This window comes from Siniperca chuatsi, linkage group LG3 (assembly GCF_020085105.1).
Source record: "Siniperca chuatsi isolate FFG_IHB_CAS linkage group LG3, ASM2008510v1, whole genome shotgun sequence".
NCBI classification, from domain to species: Eukaryota; Metazoa; Chordata; class Actinopteri; order Centrarchiformes; family Sinipercidae; genus Siniperca; species Siniperca chuatsi.
In genome coordinates, this window is record NC_058044.1 from 15,186,238 (window position 1) to 15,209,135 (window position 22,898).

Consider the following 22,898-nt stretch of genomic DNA (forward strand, 5'->3'; position numbering starts at 1 on the left):
CTAAATGAAGCAGTACAGGAAAAAAGGCACATTTATTCCTGGAAAGGTTTGTTTCCCTTTTTTTGAGTGAGAACAGTTTTTTTTTTCACAGCCCAGTGTAAGCAGGCTGCAGGAACTCACACAAAGCGTAAATCTTTGTGTGTGTGTTGGCAACAGGACCCGTCAGCAGCCCCAGATAGGGAAGTCACTGGGTAAATATCAAATGTCCATTTTCACACACTTTTCCTCTGCCTGTATGTGCTGACCATACAAATGTGGAGAGATACCATCTCTATGGCTAATGTCCACACAGTGAAGCCTGTTGTTGGACACAGTCCAACAATAAAAAGTGATCTGCCAGAGTATGGGGAGACAGCATGACTGAGCGCTGATGGGAAATGCCTCAAATTGCAGGAAGCACTTATGATGTTCGGAAATCAGGTTTCTTGGATAAGCAATACTCTATGACGCAGGTTCTTTTATCACTTCCACACTCTGGTGCATGAGGTATTGTTGCTGTAAGAGGTGGTCTGGTGTATCACCTGCTAAGTTTGTGTTATTAGACATAATATATTGATAGACATAAATTCAATGTATATAGCAGCAGCAGAACCATCTCAGTTCAATGTGGAACGATGCTAACGACAAGGTCCATTTAGTATCTAGTTTTGAGCTTTTTGATCATATCACATGATCTTCATCAGAATCAGAAATACTTTATTGATCCCCGAGGGGAAACTCCTTTGTTACAGCAGCTCACTTTCACGTCATTGCACACAGGAATAGAAGTACGAAGTAAGACGACGAGACGGAGCTACGGAAACAGGCCAGTTTGCACAGTTGTCGCTGAAATGTAGATGTACAAATTTCATCAACAATTTGAGCACTTTAAGGACTTCTTGCTCATCAACTACTGAATGAACCTTGTGGTGAGATTGTTGTCTCCACTCCAAGGTCAAGGTCAAGAACTATCTTTGAACCTCAGCATCAGTTTAAATGCTTTATATGTGCTATTGTATGCATTTGCCATATCATGATATACTGGTAGGCAATGAGTTCTGTGTGCAGAACTTTTTTGCAAAAAAAAAGTATTAATACCATACATCAATACCATATTTCCACCATATCACCCAGCCTACTATAAAATACATCGGGTAGGTGTGATGATGATCTTTTCTGCATCTGTGGCTTGAGAAACAAAAAACTGAATTAAACATAATGTGATGTGTATGGGTGTGTTCTTTTTCTCTTATTATCATAATTATGATCACAGTCATTACTTTCTATTTGTTTGTTTTTTTAAAACAGCTTTACTCTCTGTTTGCATGTCTCTTGTCATTGTTGAAGTCTTGGTTGTGTACTAAATGTAAGCAGCATTGAAAAGGCCTGAATTGAGCTTCCAGGGCAAGCTGATGAGGAGGCAGTATGTACTCATTTAAATGGTTAAGTCACTGTTGGTCAAAAGACACACACACACACACACACGGCTCATGTTACTGTGCCTGAGTCAGCACAAACAATAGACATCCATATAAGCATGGGAGAGAACAGGATTAATGGTTGTAAGCTATTTACCAAAATATGATTATTTCATACACAGCCTGAACTGAGAAAACTATATTATGATATACAGTACCTACAAAGTGAATAAATAAAATGCACATGCACTTCAGAATGTTTTGAGATAGAGGTTTTAAAATATCAAAAATGTCTGATAAAATATATGTGGTATTCACTTAAAATTTATTCTGAGAAGCTACAATAAATATGCCTGCAGATTTTACAGTATGCTGCAAATAATCACATCATTTAAAGAAATCTGATCTCTTTAGTGTTATTTCAAAATAGGTTTTGATTTTGGATTTGATTTGATTAATTTGGGTAAATAAACCCCAGCCATTAACTCACAAATATCCAAGCCTGCCTGCTTTGTTCACTGTAATAAACGACATAATCAGAATCAATTTAAAAAAAACATTCCCATTCAGGCTCAAATCTTGCTGCTTCCTGCTGAGGCGGCCTCCAGCAGAATGTGTTTTCCTGTCTTTCTATCCAATGACAAAAGGCTTCCAGTAATGGTTAGTGTTCTGTAAGTACTCCAGAAATCACTTTGGTGTGACTCACTACAAGCCATCGAGCTGTTTTCCTCTGGATTCCTGTGTTTTATGGAGGCGGACAGCGGTGCGTAGATAGAACGTTCCCATCAATAACCTCTAACTGCTTAGTGGCTTGATTCTTGTGTGGTCAATGCTGGACTGGAAAGTAACTGGAGGGGATGAGGCAGTAATCTATACATCAGTAGATTGTGGATACACTCATGGGGAATCAGATTTATGGCAGGTCAGTCTACCTCCATGGTGACCTGAAACATTTATAATCTACAAGGTATCGTAACTTCAATAATTTACTTATAAATTTATAAAAAACTATATTCCATATTTGGTATTTACTTCAGAATGTTTTTTTAACATGTACAAAAAAGAGATAACATACATTTAAAATATGTGGCAAAAAATATGTTTTAGAGATACCTACAAAATACAGGTATTGTCAACACAAAATAGTATATAGACATATTTGGTTCAGTTGTAACAATACAAATACATTTCATCAAGTTACCAACTAGGTTCCATCTTTTCTAAATCAAATCTAAATTAGGTCATGAAATATGGAATGAAGTCCAAAAAGTGTTGAGGAATCAAAATGGCAAAATCATTTACTTTTCTTATGTGGATTCAGAGAACTCTAAACTTGTTAGTCCTGGTATGATGTTAAAATGTAATTTTTTTCTCATTATTTTTGAAGGGCATGACATCTACTGTGGATACACAATGGAAATGTCATTTATTTTACAGGATTTGCTGCCCCCAGGTGGTTAAAGTTGGACTCCACAGATGAACTTTTGGAGCAAAGTATAATCTAAAAAGTATATACACTTCTTTGGAGCAAAGAAGTATAATGAAATTTAACATCATTCATTTTGTTAACACTGCCTGAAATCTCTTGGGCTGGGTAACTTGGGTTGCAGTTTGGAATTATTACTTGTACTTTTTCCACATAAATTGGAAATCCTTGCCATGATTTTTTATTTAAGCATATGGATCATTCTGATGCAGCTTAAATGCTGCTTTCCATGTGTTTCTTTACATTAAGTTTAAAGCTTTTGTCTTGCTTCTGTCTCCTGCTTTTATATTTTATGTCAATGGACCCTGAGATTTAGGAACAAAGACTTGACAGTGATATCCTCAACACGTTTGTAGAACATCCTAAACTCAGCAAAAATATCAAATTAGTGTTCCATTTTTCTATTAAGTAGTATACGCTGTATTTGCACCTCCTGTTACAGCTACTGTAAATCTGAAGGTTTGTACTTTTCAATTCATTTGCTGCCCCCTGCTGACCAGAAGTGGGTGATGTACAGTATAATTGCCAGGATTTAATACTCTGTAGCATACTGACCATACATACATGCTCTGATATCTCAGTTGAAGTGAAGTGGCTAGAACGGAAACACAGATGATTATGTTTGATCTATTATTTTCCTTATAGATGTGGACAAAAGATCAACCAATAAAACTCTGTTTTAATTTATTTAAGTATAAAATTTGAGTAATAAAAGTAATAAAACAACTTGAACAGCCTTTGACAAAACATAGTTAGGTATCCTTTTCAAAATGTACACCACACTATAGCTAACAATAATTATGTAACAAGGAAAACAAAACATGTTAAACCATGTTAAATTGTTCATATTATTTAAAATGTGATAAAAGAAAAAACTCAAGTTACATAGGATGACAAAACTAGCAAACCTATCTTATTAATAACAAAACACAAACCCGAATGAGCTTTTGTCATATTACAGCTATTAATGTCAAACTTATGATATTTGCAGTCCTTCTTTCTCTAAAATAAAAAATAAAACCCAATGCATCTTTTACTAAAACTATGTGTAGCTTCTGTATGAAGTGCATTGTTATCTTACTGATGTCCCTGGAGTGAAATGCTGGTAAACTGTGAGTTAAGCTTTGGTGTATTTTTAGTGGTTTTGGCAGTCTTTCCGACGCTTGGTCAAGCAAGCGTTCCTCCACGCGCCTGCAAGAAATACATACATAATTCACAACCACAAAATGCTTAGTATTAGAATCCCAGTTCACTATGTATTTTTTGTAGCATTTCAAAAGAATGTTCTGTGTTTGCTTTCCAGCTGAAACAGATTACATAGAGCATACTGGTGAGAAGACTACTAAGATTTTCCAACTCACCATGGATTTCATCTCTCGTCCATCTCCATCACTTGGCTTGTACCAACCCATTTTCTTACTGTTCTCAACAAATTCCTGGGAAAGGGAAAGACAGAGTTATAGAAGTTATTTTACTTATTACTTACTTACTTACTTATTTTATTTAAAAGAATATGGTTTTTGTACATTGTTAAGAATAAAAGGGTTATGATAAAGAATCAGAAAGCATTGGGGCTTGAGTCATAAATGTCCAAGAAATCAAAAATTGCAACTAGGAATCCCTTTTTTGGAGTCCACCCTGTTTTTTCTACGAGTTGCCAAATATTCATACATAAATTTAAACAAAATGTCCTCCAGGGTCACTGTACATGATTCACTGGGAGCCTATGACCTATGTCTTTCCTCTGAGCTCTGGATTAGAAATATGGACAGCTTTCATTGTTAGAAATTGGGCATGTAGCCTGATGCTGTTGAAAATATAGGCACTTGCACAACAGAGTAAAAGAAAATGCCAACCTCAAACAAACTACTGGGTCAAAATAAATCAATAACTAAATAAAAACAGACAACTAAAAAAAGAGCCTCTTGCAAGAACATTTTTATATCCTAACCCTCTCTGAATTTTTTCTGAGGTTTGGTCATGCGAGTGTTTCAAGTCGGATTCACCAAACTCTCTTAACAAACTTGTCGTAAATCGCTTGTTTCAGCCCGATGAATGCCACCTGTTCACGAGGAAGTGCGTGTTTGTGAGATTTAATCATTAGTATAGTCGACACACCTAAAATTGCTATAAAGCTACCTGTTTCACTCCATTTGAGGGCAAGTTTCATTCACAAAAATGTTACCATAAGAAGAATTCACACCACAGAGGTCCAAGTCTGCTTTAGGAAATTAGCAGACAAATTCGGTAGTGGTATTAGGAGACCCAAAACAATTGGAAAATATTAATAGTACAACTGCCAATGATGTGTTATCAGAGCAGAGCTATACTGTGACAGAGATAAAGAGTGAATGGTTTGACATGAAGTTAAATGCTACAAAATGTCCTTCTAAAGCAAAGCGGTCCATGACTAATATGGTCAAGGGGATGTGACAATCACAGAGATATTAGACGAGATAATATTATTGGCTACAGTACGTGATGTTACACTGGTGGGTGCAAAACAGGGTGATACTGATACTTTTTTTCTTCTTTTTTTTGTACATTTTAGTATTATATTGAAACTCCAAGGCATTATGATTCTAAAGTCTAAACAAGTGTGTTTTGCCCTGTGAAGAAAGGCAGACTGTCTGTACATGACTCGTATGACAGGTCTGGAGCACTGATTCACAAATTCTCTTAAATCACTCGTACGTACCACTTAAGAATGAATCTGTTTGTATGAGTGGTTCTTGCATGAGGCCCAATGAGCCCGTGAAAGCACAAAATGCTTCTAAAGCTCCAATCACTGGGGCAGAAAAAACACCCTCTGAAGAAATCATTGTTTGTTACAACAGTTGTTAGCCTTTGTATCCCCTTTATACACACTATCCTCTCACCATTAAGGCCTTGTCCATGTAGTACTCGTGTCCAGGGCTGCCATCGTTATACTTTGAGTCCACAGCGAAGCAGAGGAAGAGAACGTCGACCACATTCTCAAAGACAGAAAGGAAGCAGTGAGCCACCAGGAAGGCAAACAGACAGACGATGAGGAGAGGCAGGACCCACACGGTGTAGTCCCTTTGGTAGTTCAGAGCCAGGACTCCGGCAAAAGCTGTGCAGGAGACCACAATCACCTGACAGTGTAGATATAAGACTAGTTAGTAGTAGTTAGTATCTCGCATGAAAAAACTCCAAATTTGTTTGAGTGGTACCTTTCCCAAGAAGAGGACAAAGTCGCCCACAGTGTTGATGGCGGCCACTCGGAGCGCATTCTCCACCAGGATAAGGAAAGCGTCACGGGCAGAGGTGCAGAAACTGGTGCTGTTGATGGCTGTAGCAGTGTAAGCATTCTGAAATAACGCAATACAGTCATATACAATGTAAATACTTGGGATCTTGTCTCCACTGTACAGTCAAGTAGATTTTCTTCCTTCACCAACCTGAAATGACTTACTTGATTTAAGTATGCGAGACACTTCTCAAGACACCACAAACAGCAGACACAAGCTTTCAGCATGCAACGAGCGCAGGCGTTTTCCTATGAAAAATAAAGAAATTCACAAACTTCATTAAAATGTTTGTATTAAATGTACTGAGAATGGCCACTTACAGGCTCAACATGAGGCCATAATGGAGTTTTTGATTTTGTAGCATTTTTAAAATACACTGCATAATTTCACAGCTCACCTTTCCTTTGAGCTGGCTGTGGATATATGTTAGGATGAGACGAGGGATCTTAACAAGCGTGATGATGAAGGAGCCTTTGGCCAGAGTACCCAGATGGTAGCGGATGGTACGTGCCATGGAGGAGAGGATGGGAGTTGCTGGCATCTGGGACTTATTCCTTAAGATACAGGGAGACACATTTGAAATTATATAGCCTAAAAAGTGATTTATCAAATAAACATGACAGCAAAGACAACATTAAGCCTTCCATGTGATAAAATACAGATTATTTTCTGTTACTTCTTTCCTACCTTGTGAAGTAGTAGGTGACCACGGCTCCAGCAATGGTCATCTGCTGGAAGGCAAGAATGAACTCACTGATCCAGATGAGACCCACAGCGTGATACCACACCAAGTACTGAAGCGGCCCTTGTATTTGATATTCAACCACACCTGTAGAGTTGTTCTTTATTGGTGTCCCTGTGGGGGAATACGAGCGTGAGTTTGGGTCAGATGTTATACAGTTCAGTCAGTGTCATTTTACACGAGTGCATCTACTGTAGCCTTCCTCTACATTTCCTTGATATTTTTGAGCAACCAACCTGGAAACAAGTGCAATAAATTGTCTGACTTTTACTTGTAATTAATGTACGACTGCATCAAGCAACTTAGCTGACTGACTACCTGGTCACCACTGTTCTTCGTGGAAAACACTCCTCTATCATTTGGTGTTGCTTTGGAGTGAAGTCCCAAATTAACTGGGGACCAGCTGTCTGAGATGCACATCAACATGTGCCATATTTTATAAATTCACTACTTGTACTCTGTGGCATTTTCTCACAATTACATTGTGCAACATATTCTCTTCGCATGGCTACACAATATTTTTCACCCTTCTGAAGGGAAGAAGGTCAAACAAGTCAAGAATTTCATTTAACTGATATAACTAAAAGAAATGCTGTAGGAAAGCTTCACTATATATTTCAATACAAATGCATTATGATGACATTCACAGTACTCAGTTCACTGAGTTCACTGTGAGCAACTAAATTTCAATTTCACTGCATTTGTAATTGTAAGCATTAATATGATTACCTACATTTCCATACATACCACAATACACACAAAAATAGTAAACACAAAGCAAAAAAATGTTATGTCTTGAGCTGGCCTTTTGTTTTAAATACTACTTTGCTGGAATTAAAAATCAACTGTAGAAAAGAGAAGTGGGAGATGAAGAGAGAAGTTGTTCTTTGACTCCATCCTCCCACATCACGAGACTGGCACAAGATTCCAAATGTGGGAGTTTAGTCATGCCACAAAACCAAGACAAAATATCACAAGTAACAAACTTAATATTCTACTTGTTTGGGAATGGTACCACTAATACTCCTGATGCTAGAAACATCCACAAAAATTAACTACCAATGCTGGAGCTCCCCGCTAGCCTTTGTCCTCACCTGAAGTCCCGAGAGAGAGAAGCACAGCGATCCAGTAGACCCAGAAGAGCATGAGGCAGAGGAAGGTCCAGAAAGGCTGCAGGACCAGCAGGGGAAGGTGGATGAACACTTTACCAGCCACATGGAAGAGGGAGATGGTGAGAGCCACACGCTTCCTCATGAAGAACATCACTATCAGGAGAACTACCTGGAGGGTTACATAAAGACTGAGTGATCTAATGAAATCATTGAAATGAGCTATGGAGGTGGAATTACATTTAAACACAGAGACCTTTCCTGTCATATCAGGAAAACACATACTTTTAACTGCCCTATCTAACCGTGTCTAAATCCCACAGGCTGCGTTTTTTATTTAGTACTAAATTTGTGTATTTTATGTACTTTGTGAAACCATGAAAACCTGTATTACTCTCTAGTGACACAGGATACGCACTGTCACCGAATGCATGCACACATACAGTACCTGTGCACGCAGACATACCGTGAAAACTGTAGCACTAATTGCATAGACAAGCAGGGCCTTAACATTGTCTGAGGCCACTTCTTTCCCAAATACAGATAAGGTGTCTTTATTAAGGGCAGTCCTGTGGTCCACATAGAGCCACCAGAGGACGCCTGTCCCACCTGCAAAAGATCAGAGCAGAAAAGAGTTCAAATATAACCTGAATGCAAAAACATCCTGTACTGTTGTCCTTTATCAGCATAACGTAATTGAGAGTGCCAGAATAAATAATGATAATAATAATAATGTTGCTTTTGAAAGTTACCTATAGAGCCGATGATTACCAGAACTGTTATAATCCACACCAGTACTTTGGAGATGTAACGAATGACAACCATCATGATCAGGGACAGTACTAAGAAAAACACAGTACATCATTAGTATATCAAACACTGCTTACATGGAAAAAGTTACAGCAAGCTGCAGAAAAGTGCTGATTTGATGGTATCTGTTCATTGTAAGGTTTGATCAAATATTGCTTTAACTTAAACATAAATAAAACACACTGAACTATGCAAAGTAATTAAGCCATTTCATTTAAACAGCAAGTGAATGAGAAAAGCCCAGACGTCCCATGTAGGGAAACCCTGTCCTGCTATAAATCATGTATCCCTGACAATCAATACAACCAAACCAGACAGAACAAAAAAAAAGGATATAAAAAGATGTCTAAAACAGTTCTGTCTTTTTTGTGTTGTCCCAATGGGAGGAGTTAGAGCAGACCTTAAATTAATGCTTGTGGGCTCAACTTCAGTAGATACAATGGCTGTAACCACTCAGACATTTCCTGTTATTTTAAAGACAAAAATAGCTTCCCTTCTGAAAGTTGCCTTCCGACTGAATTCTCATGAGCGATTACGCTTGTGCAGTGGGAGCAGCAGGAAATAAAAAAAACATACCAGTAGTTTGGCACTGAATAAAAAAATAAATAAAAAATCATTATTCACCTAAAATATCCACATGCATATTGTAAGCCGGATGCAACCATGTGTTATACCTAAAGCCAGCACACAAAGACCCATGATAATCTCCTTGCTGGCCATCACCCCTGCAATGACCCGGCGCAGCACAGTGTTGTCACTGACGAATGTGATGAATGCCTGGGCGAATTCAGCATAGCAGCCGATATCCACAGGAACACAGCGGTGCAACAGTGGGACAGACTTACTACAAACATGAAAAAGATGAAGAACGTGTGTTAATTTATTTTTAATGAATAGTCCTTGAAGCAGAGGACTATGGACTATGGCAGACTATCTATATCTATAGTATTTATTTGGTCCTACAGTGCATATTTGTGTAAAATTTTGTTTTGGAATTAACCACTGAAATAAATAAATGACTGAATGAATGAATGAATGAATGAATGTTCAACTTCCTGTATGCGTGATGTAGGTTTGAACTCACTGGACCTGTGATTATCCCTCTCCCCATCTCTTTACCCCTCTATCCTGTCTCCACTGTTAACTTTTTTCATAAAGTACATTTATTTTAAAAATAATAATAATTTTAAAAAAAGGAAAATACAGGAATGCTAAAAAGATACCAGTTCACCCTATAACACCAGAGACATACACATCTCTGTCACTTGCTGTCCTGGTTTAAACATATTGTACCTACATCAGCTTCACTAAACCCTTGACCAGCCCTTTTCAAAACAATAACAATAATGGCATTAAAAAAAAGGGGGAAACTGGCGCCGGTAAGAATGTAGTCTCATCCAGTGATAAGTGACTTTCTTGTTTATGAGTTGATATCTAATTAAAACCTAAAGAATATGCTTGATTACCTTGGTGGAACAGGGAGTTTGGGACATTTAGTGGATCTGTCTGAATGGCTTGTGTATCTTGTAGGAGAAATATCATAGGAGCAGAGATGAGATCCTATCAGCAAGAAAACCAAAAATTAGATTACATGTTCAGTTTCATTAAAATATTTAAAACCTTAACAAAAACCAAGAACAAGTCTGCAAGCATTTATACTGATATTCAATGTATATCCCATTTATGTCCAACATTTATCATAAATACATGTAAATATTAGTAAACTGAAACTAAGTTAAACAGAGAGAACAACGTTTTCTCTAAAACATTTTGGCTTGTGCAGTTTTCTCACCATTATTCAGAGCAAACTGCTTTAAATCGCTGTATGTCTTCAGCTCAGTAGAAGGACATTTGGAGACACACAGGGCAATGGACTTGATCTTTCTGTTAATTAAGTCAAGGTTGCAAGGGTCTAGAAAGAAAACATACCTGATAGGGAGAAAAATTGAAATTTCAGATGAATAAACTGTTCAATATAAAGTGCTGCCACACCCTTCCCTCCAAAATAAGAAACACTTGAACTAAATATCAGTGTATTTGGTTATTACTATGCCAGTTGGGACTGTTCTGTCTGAGCAGAAAGTGAAAGATGGTGACATTTGCTACTCTGTTGCACAGATCCTTCTTTGTAGCAGAAACGCCTTTTATTCAAAGCCTCCATGGGCAATCAGCCCATCAATAACGCATGACCCATTGTTTCAGAAAGACTGGGCCTACATGCTGATGGAAAGCTACTGCCCAAAAGGAGGAATATAATCAACGACTTCTGACATAAATTATGACAAGAGGACAAGTTGTGACAATTCTGTGCGGCTGATAAAAAATATAACAATAACCAAGACTTTCTTTGTGAGAAATTATAAAAAGCGAGATATGCTCTTAAAATATGCTAATCATTCAGATATGTGAAGAACTTAAGTTTCAGAACACAGTGCGACCATGAGTCAGTGTAGCTCTCTGTTGGTGATATTAATCTACATTAACCTTCAGACTGATGGCATCTTATTCTCTTCGGTTTATGCAAATGAAGTTGCTCTAGCAGACCAAACATCGGACTGTCCTGGACAGAGAAAACACGGAGCATTTTGCTCAATAACATGTTACGACACTTGTCTGACTCGTCTTCTGTTCTTCTACAACTTTTGTGTAAGAGTGAACCATTATGCTGCTATTTGGAATGTGTAAGGTAATTAGTTCATGGTCTTGACAGCTGAACATTACTTACTATTTAAGCCAGAACGGGAGGTAAACTGAAGTGTTTACAAATGCAGTAACCAGTTGATTGTGGCAAATTACATTAGGATTACATGATGCAATCCTTGCATGCACACAAGCAATGCTGAATGCCTTCTTCTGTGCCACCAACACTCAACCACAGAGGGCAAAAGAGGTCTCAAAATGTCTGCTTTAATGTTCTGAATCTATAACTAAATGTTCTGTCACTGTAAGCGATCTAATCAGGAAAACAGAGCAAATAAAAATACTTAAGGGACAGCAGAGATTTAATGCAACAATAAAATAAAAAGATCAATTTGATGTAAATAAACCCTTATGTCACATGTTAAGTCATTTGTTACAAATCAGACTAACTTGTTTTCTTTCATGTCACGGCCACTGAGGGGTACTCCCTCGATCTTGGTGTTATTCTGACCACAGGTGTTGCCATAACTGTCATATCCTGAGATAAGCCTGGAGGCAGCTCCTGTGGCGATGGAAAAGCCACAAATACAGGCCTGCAGATGACACAGATTAGAGTAGATCATGTTAACTATCTGCAGGATAACATGAAATACAAAGATTTAATACGTTAATAATCAGATAGCAGCATGAACTCATCTTTAGTAGCTTATTTTCTATAAAATCTAGAGTGAAAACATTATTTTAATTTTTATAAATTGAGATGTTTGTAAACTGCACTTTGGTTCCAGTTCTATGGAAAACCTACAGTAACTAAAACTAATGCAGTCTAATCCAGCAGTCCTGCAATAAAACCTACCTTCATTAAGGTGATAATGTCCATGTTTCAAATACTTGTCCACCCCCATTCATATCAGTGAGGGTGGACTGAATACTATAAACACCTCTAGTATAACACAATGTAATTCTAAAGCAATACAAACTGCAGCCTCCAAAATTACTTGAAAGTTCAACCAGCACTTCTCTGAATCAGTTGCAACCAAACCTGAATTTATTGCAGGGCTGCTATGCAAAGGTTAGCAGCTGTTTGCATTCAAGGGCCATTTACAGGGACCTTATAAAATGGCAACTCAGTGTGTACGCATATTCAGCTAAAGACTTACCATCCCAATACAAAACAATGTGAATATGACGAGCCATGGGATGTCCGTGCAGCTGCGCTCCTCCAGCGGTTTCCAGTCACGTTTGCTCTGCCAAGGCATAAATAATAGATGATAAAAAAAATGACACAGATATCCTTAATCCTGTTTTGTTGGGACTCCTGCGGTGCAGTAGCTACCCTCCTGCTCCAAAAGCAGCAAACAAATCAGTGTTGTTGCTGTAAAACAAACTGCTGCTACTGCTGTGTGTGACGTTGTCGTTCCACACGTTGTCTCAAACTCCTCTGCGAATTAGTGTAACAGTTTTCAAGTTTTAAAGCAGCCATAACTCCCATCGTGTTTTAGCGGACTTACCTCTGTACTATTAAAACATCCCATTGTGAACGAGGACACGACAATTTCAGCTAACTTCAACGAAAACAAAACTTTAAGTGCCTTTGCTTTTCTTCGGGTTAAACTTTGTCAGCCTTTTCAGCTCATTTCCCTTTCTCTTCTCTTCTCTTCTCTTCTCGTTCTACCTACAACCCATATAACGACACAAATAAGCAGCTTATTGTATGTCCTGTTCAATTCAGTAACACACACCTATTTGTGAAACTCCCTATGTCCCTGGTTCAGAGCTGCAGGTAAACGCGGAAGAACAAGTCCAATTTCTTATGCTGCCTTCACGAGCTATCAGAATCCGAAGTATCGCGCAAATAAATCCTGCAATAGCCCAGATGCAACATAGCTGTTGTCATCAAAGCTTTAATTTGCATTTATATTTTTGTTAGATTTTTTGCCACTTGAGTATCTCTGTGATGCCACAGAAGAAACAGAGACTTTGTTGAAAGAACATCTCAATAATCATAGACGTCCTTGGTTGCCTCATAAATAACTTTGTATTCATGGGAGTATGTTGATGTGTAATGTACTGACCTTTTAAATAAGTAAATCGGTATACTGTGATAATCGAAGCCTATTATGATGCTGTATTATGCAATATGAAGGCTTACAGCAACTCCTTTAATTAATTTGATGATTATAGTGCAGTATCTGTAATAGGCTACATATACATTGTAGAGAGCGTTAAGGCTTACACAAAATTCCTGTGCATGTAAAGAACAACATGTAAATCAATCGAAACACAGCATACCCAAAATGTGTTTTGTTATTATTATTATTGTTGTTGATTCCCTTCTAACGTGAAGTCCATGCAGGATTTAGAAAGTTACAAGGTGCCATGAAAGCATTATAATGGTCGGTAGACTTCAGGCTTGTAGATAAAACACACGTGTAGAATTTGGCGCCGTTTACTGGAGTAATGAAGTAACTGTTAACTGTGAAGAATTGGGGTTGAACATAACCAATGGTGTGGCCAGGCTTGTCTCTGAAAATAATACTATAAAGACGACTAAAACTTAGTTGACTAGAATTAACTTTATCTAGGGGAATTGTACGGAGTCATGGCGAGGTTTTTTTAGGACTACTTTTGCATTCCCTCGCAATACTTTTCTTCTTCCATTCCTTCAGAGCTCCACGTCTATTTGTAATGGCAGGTATGAGGAGATTCTCAAGTTATTGCATTCAGCATTGTTTATGGACACTTCACCTTATATGATGTCAATTGCAAAGAAGTTTCAAACAGAACATTATCAAACTTCTGGGTAGGAGCTGTATGTATAAGGAACATCAGTTATTGCTCCACACTTATAACAACAGGCCTTCTACCAAAACCTGTTTCAGCATTGAAGGTTACTTTAATTTGTTTTGTGCAAAGAACAGAGGACCCTGTGCAAAAACGCAAAAAGCTTTCCATCTTGCGTTGGTCTGCATTCCTAATGTATCTCTGCAAGTGGTTCAGCGCTGTCTGCTCTTTCTGTGACTGAACCACAGACTCTATGCAGCATTTCAGTCGCCTTCCTGTTTGTTGCTTTTTTTGACTCGTGCAAATACAGCAGATTAGCTTTATGAGGTAGATTCAACTGCACATCTGTAATTCCGCCTCTGGACGTCTCCTTTTCCTCGGTGAACCCCCTCTGGGGTTCAGTATGTACAGATACAGTAACTGTTCACGAATGAAACCGACAGCATCCTGCAGATTACCGTACTGCTTTCTTCTGGAGAGACTTCTTAATATAAGAATTATTTTCATTTTACTTTCACTAATTACATAACAAAGCATGCCTATTGAGCAGTAGTAGCCTACTGTCTTTATCAGCATACTTAACGCCCAGTTCAAAGTAAAGTTCAATGAACTGATAAACTGTTGCGTTGCGCTGGGAGCAGCTGAGCGGAAATAGACATGGCTCTGAAGGAATGGAAGAAGAAACGTATTGCGAGGTATTGCGGCAGAATCCAAAACATATTGAGGGAATGTGAAAGTAGTCCTCAAAAAAATTCTCGCCGTGACCTTTAGGGGGCTCCGTAGTACGGCCAGTTTGCTAACTGTGCCACCTTGCGACTGCCATTTCATCCACAAAGGTTAGTAATGGTGTGCTTCAGGTTATGAGATTTTTTGTAACAGTTGGTTACTGTTAGCTATATTTCTTCATGTACGAACAGTCTGCTTTTCCCTTCGGAAAATCAACACTTGAAGGTTTTACCTGCCTCTTCTGCCTCATGACGCATTTAGCCGTTAAATTAGTTTCACATTGAAAAGGCAGAAGGGAGACTTGACAGTAAGTTAGAGTGGCACCAACGTGGAGCACACAATTTAGGCCACTTTTATCTTACAGTTCTGCATTTTTTCTTTTTCTTTCAGTGTGTTAAATGGGCTGACAATGTGTTCAAAATAAGCTAGCTACATATACTAATCTAAACTTATAATGCCAGAAGGTTGCTTATCTACATGTATAACAGCTCCCCACATTGTTAAGGGTTAGGTTTTGTGCCCCCAGCAGTCTGTGTCATGTTATTACAACCAGTTTCTTCCATCAAAATGCCAATTTATTGATTAGAGACACTCCCAGGTAGCCCATGCTGTTGGGGGGACTACAGGACTTCATCTTGCTCAGCGACACTTGAGTGGGGATGCCTGCTGACAAAGAGACTGCTGCAGGCCCCTCCAGCTGAAGGACGGCCTCCGCACTCACTGTGCAACCTAACTGCATGTGGAAGGAGCTTTCGAGAGGCACACATATTTACAAGTCCAAGCAAAGGTTGGTGATTTGGAATCCCAGTTGAATCCTGTTTCTGTTTTGTATCTTTAAGCATCTTATTTCTTATTTCTGAAAAATGCCTCCTTCTGCATCATTATTTCTGAGTTAGGAACATCAGTTTTTGCCCAAAGACGCTTGATTTGTGTTCTTTGCACCATGCTTGCAGTTAGTTGGATATACTATTTGAAAAACGTTACCATTGCTATCTCCTGGCAAGAGTCAGATGTTTGAAGTAGCATCTTTTTCAAGAAGGCATCACCCCTACCTGCTGTTAGGTTTCTTCTTCTCATAGTGAAGGTTTCCTGAACTGTACTCTTCCTGAGTGGGCTGGAATGTCAAAAAGTTTCCTGAAGAAGAGGTGCCTTGCATCTTATTTTCATTTTGCTCTTATTGCACTATAAACGTTTCTACTGCATTGCGTAGAAGACTGGAAGGGAAGGTACATATTTAAACTGTGGCAATCTTATCAGTTACGTCCCTGACTGGTGCAAAATTCCTGCAGCCTTAGACCTTATACATAATCCCTTTTTAAAACACTGTATTACAGACGGACACACATGTACATTTTCTTCATACCTGATAATAGCTCTTATTGTGTCAGTATGTATGTGAGAGAACAAGGGCAGATGTAGGGAGGTTACATTTTGAACCAAAATGCAAACTAACATGGAGTGGAAATATAACTGTTCAGAGGTCTCTCTCATCATATGATGAAACACCTCCTGGCCCCTCATCTCCTTACTCTTGGTCTCAAGTATTTCCTGCTGATGCTGCTGTGGCAACGGTGTCTAAGGACAACACGTTTTCCTGGATCTCTACTGGAAGAGTCAATGCCAGCACAGCATATGTTCAGCAGACTCCTGGGTTGGGGGGAGTGTAGTACGTCAACATCCTGGCTCTCACAGGGTCTGGTCCAAGCTCAAGAATCGTTCCTCATAAACAACAAGACAAGAGGATAAATATTATGGGTCTCTGTCCTCAGATGCTTTCAAGATTCAAGCCATTAGAAAATGTCAAGCTTTGGAAGATGTGATGAATTCCAAAAGGCAAATAACTGTAAAATACTGTTTTTTTTGTTGTTGCAAAAATGGATTGAAGATGGTGATAAATTACTCACTTTTCAGTTTGACAATAGATTTTTTGTGAATCACTTGACTTGTTTTGTTAAAGCAAGTGCATCTTCCAAGATGAGCCAGTGAAATCAAGTACTGACCGTTGCTTTCTCATTGATGTGGAATATCTGAAGAAAAGTATTGTGAATACGTGTTGGCTAAATAAGCACAAATCTGAATTTGGTCAAGAACAACATCTGCTTGGTAAACCATTTTAAGTATACTAGAAGGCCATATGTTTGTAATATCAGCCTGTGAAACATTTACCACATTTAATGCTAATGTACACGTGAGTGTTATGTGTATCTGTAGGCTGTGTGCATTCCTGCACACATTTTAATGCTACAGAAGTGTGAGAATGTGCTTAGGTGCAGGTGTTTATAAGGTTATAGGGCATTTGTTTGTGTCAGAGTACACCAATGAAATCCAGCTGTTGTTGCCAACTAGCCCTGCCTTGATCCATATGGCACTGTCTGTCTGAGATGCAGGTAGATTGTCTGAGCAGAACATATACTGTATTTACTTGTACAATGTAAAACTGATTCACATAACCTCTCTTAATTCTCTCTTAAGAAACAGAATCCTTTTTTTCTCAGTAAAACAAGATGTTGGGATGTTACAATCTAAACTGCAAACCAATATCTTTTGAGAAGATAAAGGCTGATTGATTTGGAAGGAGAGTCAAGTCAATTTCCCTCCTCCATGATGGACAGGCAAAAGGTCCTGGAAAGAGGACAGATTACACATCAACATACAAGAGAAAGAGAGGGAGAGAGCCATGAGGTGAGGCTGCAAGAAGGAGAAGTGAAGAGGCAAGAGTTCTTTAAAAATTGCGATGGTTTTCTTTCCTTTTTATCCCTGCTTGTCAAGGACGAGGTCACGGTTAAAGAAACACTGTTTTACTGGGACATTGAAGTCTCCATTTCGTGGCATCGTCAAGGTCTTGTTTGGAATAGGCTGTTTGCATGTAAATTATTATCCTATTTTCTAATAAGCCTGTATATACTAGGTATATTAATTTCAGGTGTCTTAAAAGCAGGATAAGGGCTTATGCAAAATATATAAATGGCATATCATGTTTACAAGCAGCAACATAAAAATTGGATATTCCAATCAATATTAACAGGTTACTGGTGTGCGTGGTATTGTGTGTTTTGAATATACAAGATTTGGGCAAAATAATTGGAGCCAATGATGTTCCTCCCCTGTGAATGGTGCTGGTGGTTTTGTATTTACGTGATTATATTTGCTGATGTGAAGTACCCTAATATGTTTCACCAAATGCTATTCCACACAAATAGTGTCTGTGATGCAGGATGTTTGTTTTCTAGTAAAAGCAGTGACTTCTAAAATGACAATGTCCCCTTCACTGTGACAGTGCTGGTCATCAAGGCCTTTTAACCATGCCAGAGTACTAAAAAACGAAGAACAGATGGTACACAGTGAACACTAATGGGACTTTTATTAGTGTGTAAGACCGTGTTTTCAATTGCCATCATAAAAATTTAAAGCCCAGATGACAAGTTTGTATCATTTGATTTGACAAAGCAAACAACATGTTACAGTATTCTACAGCAGTCATACAGAAGCACAACCATACACACACATACAGTATGTCTCTTAAACACACACACACACAGAGATCATCTCACAAGAAGATTAGATAGATAATTTTAGCCTGGAGATTGTTATGGTCTGTATCCTCAATAACTTGTACTTCCTGTTCCCACGGTAGCAGCCACATTATAACCCATGATCAGTGGCCAGAGGGGGGCCCTCAGTTTCTCCCACGACGACTTCTTGCATTTAGACCCACACGAGACAATCAAATCAAAGACAGTGTTTTAATTAAGACAGCAATGGAGCCCACAACTGGCTTTCTAAATGCTCTTACTGTAAGTTGCATCATCTACATTGGTATGTTTCATTCACGAATATTGCAATTGCTCAAGTTCCCACCCAGGCCTCATACGCAGTTATTTAAATCGGCATGACTCTAGGCTTTTGAAAAGGAGTTGCTAACCACAGGGCATAGCAAGTGACAGGAAAGGATTGCAAGGATCTCGGTGTGGTTTGTTGATGTTAATTTTAGATCTTCAGATGAGATTCTGGCATTTTGTTTAGTTTTCTTTTTTGTGTAAATGAACCCAAGATCCGTTTTTACAACTTCACATAACTACTAGGCAAGTACAGCAGAAAATGGTTATTTAAAGACGCCTTAAAAAGGGTACAACAAAATCTTCTCAAAGCAGTCTTTGTGTATGCAAGGACTCAAAATGACTCAGTTATAGGAGGGACAGGATTTTTTTTTTCTCCACAAGCGTCACCTACATTTTCCTAAATGGGCAAACACTGTGTTCTTCAATGCCCATGATTTAGACTAGCTTATTTTTCCAATAATAAACTATATCAGTAAGGAATGTGAGGCTGTTTCCTTTGGGCCCTCACTGCTCCACTTAAGAAGTCGAGAGGTTGAACAGTGGGGGATTACAGGGTGAATCATGAATAGGTCTTTCTTAACCATGTATGTGATTTCTCTACACATGTGACAAATGATGCTGCATGCCTGTGAGAATGCACATCGTCTGTGATATGGGACTTAGACAGAGTCTGACCTGTAACGATACTCTGAAACCTGAACTCTGAAATAACTCTCCTATACGGTACATATTCATTTATAGTTAGCTTTTGTACAATAAGTGTAAAGTTGTGCTGAGAGTAAATTGTTTTTAGCCATGCTAGTGGCATGACTCATGATGTCGGTTGGTTGGTTGGTCCACCACTTTGGTTCAGATTCAGTACCACCATCAACATTTAATTTTGTCCAGTACTGTGGTTTATGACCAAACACCTGCACAATGATAATAGAATATATCATCATACATAATATAATGACATAATCCCCATCAGCCTCAGCTGTATCTTGTGTTTAGTGCTAATTCGTTAATGTTAACATGCTAGCATGTTTAGCTTAGATGGTGAACATGGTAAACATTTTACCTGATAAACATCAGCATGTTAGCCATTGTGAGCATGTTAGCATGCTTGCATTTTTCTTAAAGCAGCTGCAAAGCAGCTGTGCCTCACAGAGCCGCTAGAGTGGCTGTAGACTCTTAGACTTGTTCAAGCTACATTTTATTTTAATGCTCCAATTTTAATGCTTCAGTACTCTTGCAGCTCACACAAACGCACATACAGAGACGTTGCTGATGGGCATCTAGTCTCACACATGTTGTTGATTGGACATGTGTTTGCACAGTGTCACTGGTGGATCAAATTGTGACGTAGACCAGTTGCCCTGTGGCTGTGCAGGATGGTTGGATTGTCATGGGGGAGGCCTAGCATTTTAAATTATAGGCTCGTGTTGGATGTCCACAGGAGGTAATGAGTGGATAGTCTGAGTCATGCTCTGTGTCAGCCTCTGCACTTCAATCACCACCCATATCCACACGGAAGCCACTGTGACCAAAAAGATCTGCATTTCATTACACTGCACTCAGCGTGACCACAGAGCGCATCATGTGACATGCTGCAGAGAATTCTTGTTGAACTTGGATCCTTACCCTTGAGTACGACCATGTGTGTCCCTGGAGAGCCCACTTTGACTGCAGTATACAGTTTCCCAGCAAGGCCCCTAAGAAAAGATTCATCCAGAGCCTCACCTCACATCTGGATGACCCAGCGGTCAGAGGCCAGGGTTGTAGGGATAGTTGGACGGCGCTTCATTCCAGTTCTCTCTTGTGCTTGCATTGTCTCTGTTGCCTTGACACATTGCTCTTTTTGTGCAACTGACCCTACTGAAAAAAATATCTTGATAGAGTTGCTTACAGCTTGAGTTTGGACAAGTAGGTGACATAACTTTATGGAGCACTTGGATGGAGGTGCTATTGTTAGAATGTCATGAATCTATAAAATGCATATTTTGTGCTAATGTAAATAAGGAGGTTTTGGGGCCCTTGAGGTTTTTGACTAGAAATGGAAATCTTTGGGATATATTATTTGTTTTACAACCCCTGTCTCAATCAAACTTTAAAGACAAAATTTGCTTAATTAATTTGCTTAACTTTTGTCTTAAATTGTCTCAGTGTCATCAAGTGTAAATATCCCTCGCTTTGCCCTTTCTTTCTGCTGAGTGTCTCTGACAAATGACTATATTAGGAAATGAATTACTGGCATTTGGATCCTTTTAATGTTTTTTCTTCCATTAGGTCTACTATAAAACAAAGATATCAGGTTGATATCATTGTCCCGATCATCATACAACTTTTAAAAGTGATTTATATTTTCCAGATATTCTTACTGATATTCTTGGAAAAATGCATTTTCAAAGTGTATCTGTAAAGATATCTTGTTTTGCTTTTTTTTCATTAATGCCAGTGTGTTTGGTTAAGAATGCTTGTAGAGTTACAAGATGACAAATAATAAAAAAAAGCATTCCTCAGAAATAACTGCCAAAACATTACAGCAATCTCTCTTGGCCCTCAGCCAGAGGTCTTACGAGGCAGCCTGTCTGTTACTAATCAAAACCAACTGTTGGGAGCCTTGCCCAGCTTAGTGAAATAGCAAGCTAACGAAGAACGAAGGAAAAGTCCACTGAGAAGAGGAAAGAGACAGGTTTTGAGAGAAGAAGCGGAGAGGAAGTTTCTAAAACAGTGAGGAGTGAAAGTACATTGGGGGGGGGGAGTGAATAAATGCGTATAGTGTGCGGAGTGAGTTGTGAGACGGGGGATGGGGCTCCTAGGATGTGACTCAGACTCCCTGTCAAAACCAGCGGGGAGGGGACCTGATGAGAAAAGGGATAGATCGGAGGAGAGCAGGGGTGGAGTGGGGGAAAGAAAACCCAGCCCCTCTTACACCACCCCGACTCTTCGGCATTCAGCGTCAGCAAAAACCCTAATGTGATCAAGATGGAAGTTGTCTTTGGACTTTTCACTGCTCCCCGGCTTTCTGCCTGCCTTTGGGGGCTTTACTGCCTTTCCGACAGTTTTACAGCAGAGATACTGACTGGAGTCCAGAAAATGGCTTGCAGAAACCTAGACTAAGGACTGCTTACAAAATAAAACATACAAGTTACGTCAAGTCACTTCGAAAGAGATGGACTCATATTTCCCAAACGTGGACGCATTGCTTTCGGTGGATGAATGAAAAGGCAACTTGTGAAACATCTCTGGATAACTGTACTGAAGCAAATACTGGATCTATAACATATTTGTTGGATTATCACCTGGTGTTTAATTACTGTATATACAGATACTGGATTGTATTGGAAAACACTGTGTCATCAGTGGAGAATTTACAAGAAGTAAACATCGCTACTCCAACATAAAATATCTGAAATGTTGGTTTGAGGGCAAGTGGAAGCAGCAACTGCTTAGGGACATTTTTGTAACCTCTCTCACTTAACCAATAACCAGGTGCAGGTTCATGCCAGAGGGTGCAGATGGCAATTGGTACCATCCAGCTCTTCTCCTGAGGAAACAAAAGGTGAAAAAATGGAGAGAAAAAAACACCTTTCTCATAAAAAAATATACTTTTACTGCTTAAGAAACTGTTAGATATGCTGGGTAAGAAACAACTCAGTGACATAATGTGCAAAATACTTCTTTGATTTTAGAACGTTTTTTGAAAAATGTACTTGTGAACAATGATGATGAAATTATATTGAAATTATATTATAAGTGACTAGTTTTACTTACTGTACAATACAGTGGGCATATCCAGGATTTCCTGTTAACTGTATTTCTTTATTCTTAATCTCTATCATAATGTTTTGTTAAATATAGCAGATGTACAGCTTGGATTGAGTACGTCCTGCTTGTTGAATCCCTGTGTTCCTTTAGTTCTGTACATTCTGAACTAGAACAACAGGAAAATAACAAAGCGCCGTATAGAGCTTGGTTTGATTCATGTAATAGCACCCACAGTATGTAGTATGATAATGTTGGCTTGTGGAGACCCAGCTGTTCAGGGATACTAGCTGTCATTTGCAGTTAGTTCCCTTTAGTTACATCATTTTATTTTTTTGCGGGTACA

General features: G+C 38.8%; 2 protein-coding genes across 6 annotated transcripts in view; one reads left to right on the forward strand and one right to left on the reverse strand.

Annotated features, from left to right (window-relative positions):
* Positions 1-3,550: 3,550 nt before the first annotated feature.
* LOC122873819 (choline transporter-like protein 1) lies at positions 3,551-13,284 on the reverse strand. Of its 2 annotated transcripts, none has more exons than XM_044191006.1 (16): positions 12,968-13,284; positions 12,617-12,703; positions 11,907-12,049; positions 10,609-10,745; positions 10,283-10,376; positions 9,491-9,660; positions 8,759-8,848; positions 8,473-8,615; positions 7,992-8,178; positions 6,843-7,011; positions 6,553-6,709; positions 6,320-6,403; positions 6,078-6,215; positions 5,763-5,999; positions 4,245-4,319; positions 3,551-4,074 (listed from the first exon to the last, which is right to left on the reverse strand). In XM_044191006.1, exons 1-16 carry the CDS (start codon positions 12,989-12,991, stop codon positions 4,051-4,053), a joined length of 1,959 nt encoding a protein of 652 aa, XP_044046941.1. In that variant the 5' UTR covers positions 12,992-13,284; the 3' UTR covers positions 3,551-4,050. The 2 variants fall into 2 exon arrangements, with proteins under 2 accessions (XP_044046941.1, XP_044046942.1); XM_044191007.1 differs by having other exon boundaries at positions 13,199-13,259.
* A 1,651-nt stretch (positions 13,285-14,935) lies between these two features.
* dlc1 (DLC1 Rho GTPase activating protein) overlaps positions 14,936-22,898 on the forward strand; it is a 93,279-nt gene continuing 85,316 nt past the window's right edge. For 2 of the 4 annotated variants that reach the window (XM_044191011.1, XM_044191015.1), the window contains exon 1: positions 21,338-22,349. The gene's annotated coding sequence lies outside the window, so the exon portion shown is untranslated. Of the gene's footprint in view, positions 15,077-15,564; positions 15,754-21,337; positions 22,350-22,898 lie in introns of those variants that run through there. The other 2 variants (XM_044191014.1, XM_044191013.1) reach the window with 2 other exon arrangements.

Bases quoted from the DNA above. Each gene is read 5' to 3' on its own strand.
- LOC122873819 (XM_044191006.1), bottom strand. From the start codon at position 12,991: ATGGGATGTTTTAATAGTACAGAG. The intron at 12,050-12,616 runs GTAAGTCTTTAG...TGTCATCTGCAG, and splicing joins CATTGTTTTGTATTGGGATG to GCCTGTATTTGTGGCTTTTC. The intron at 8,849-9,490 runs GTATAACACATG...TGTTTTTCTTAG, and splicing joins TCTTTGTGTGCTGGCTTTAG to TACTGTCCCTGATCATGATG.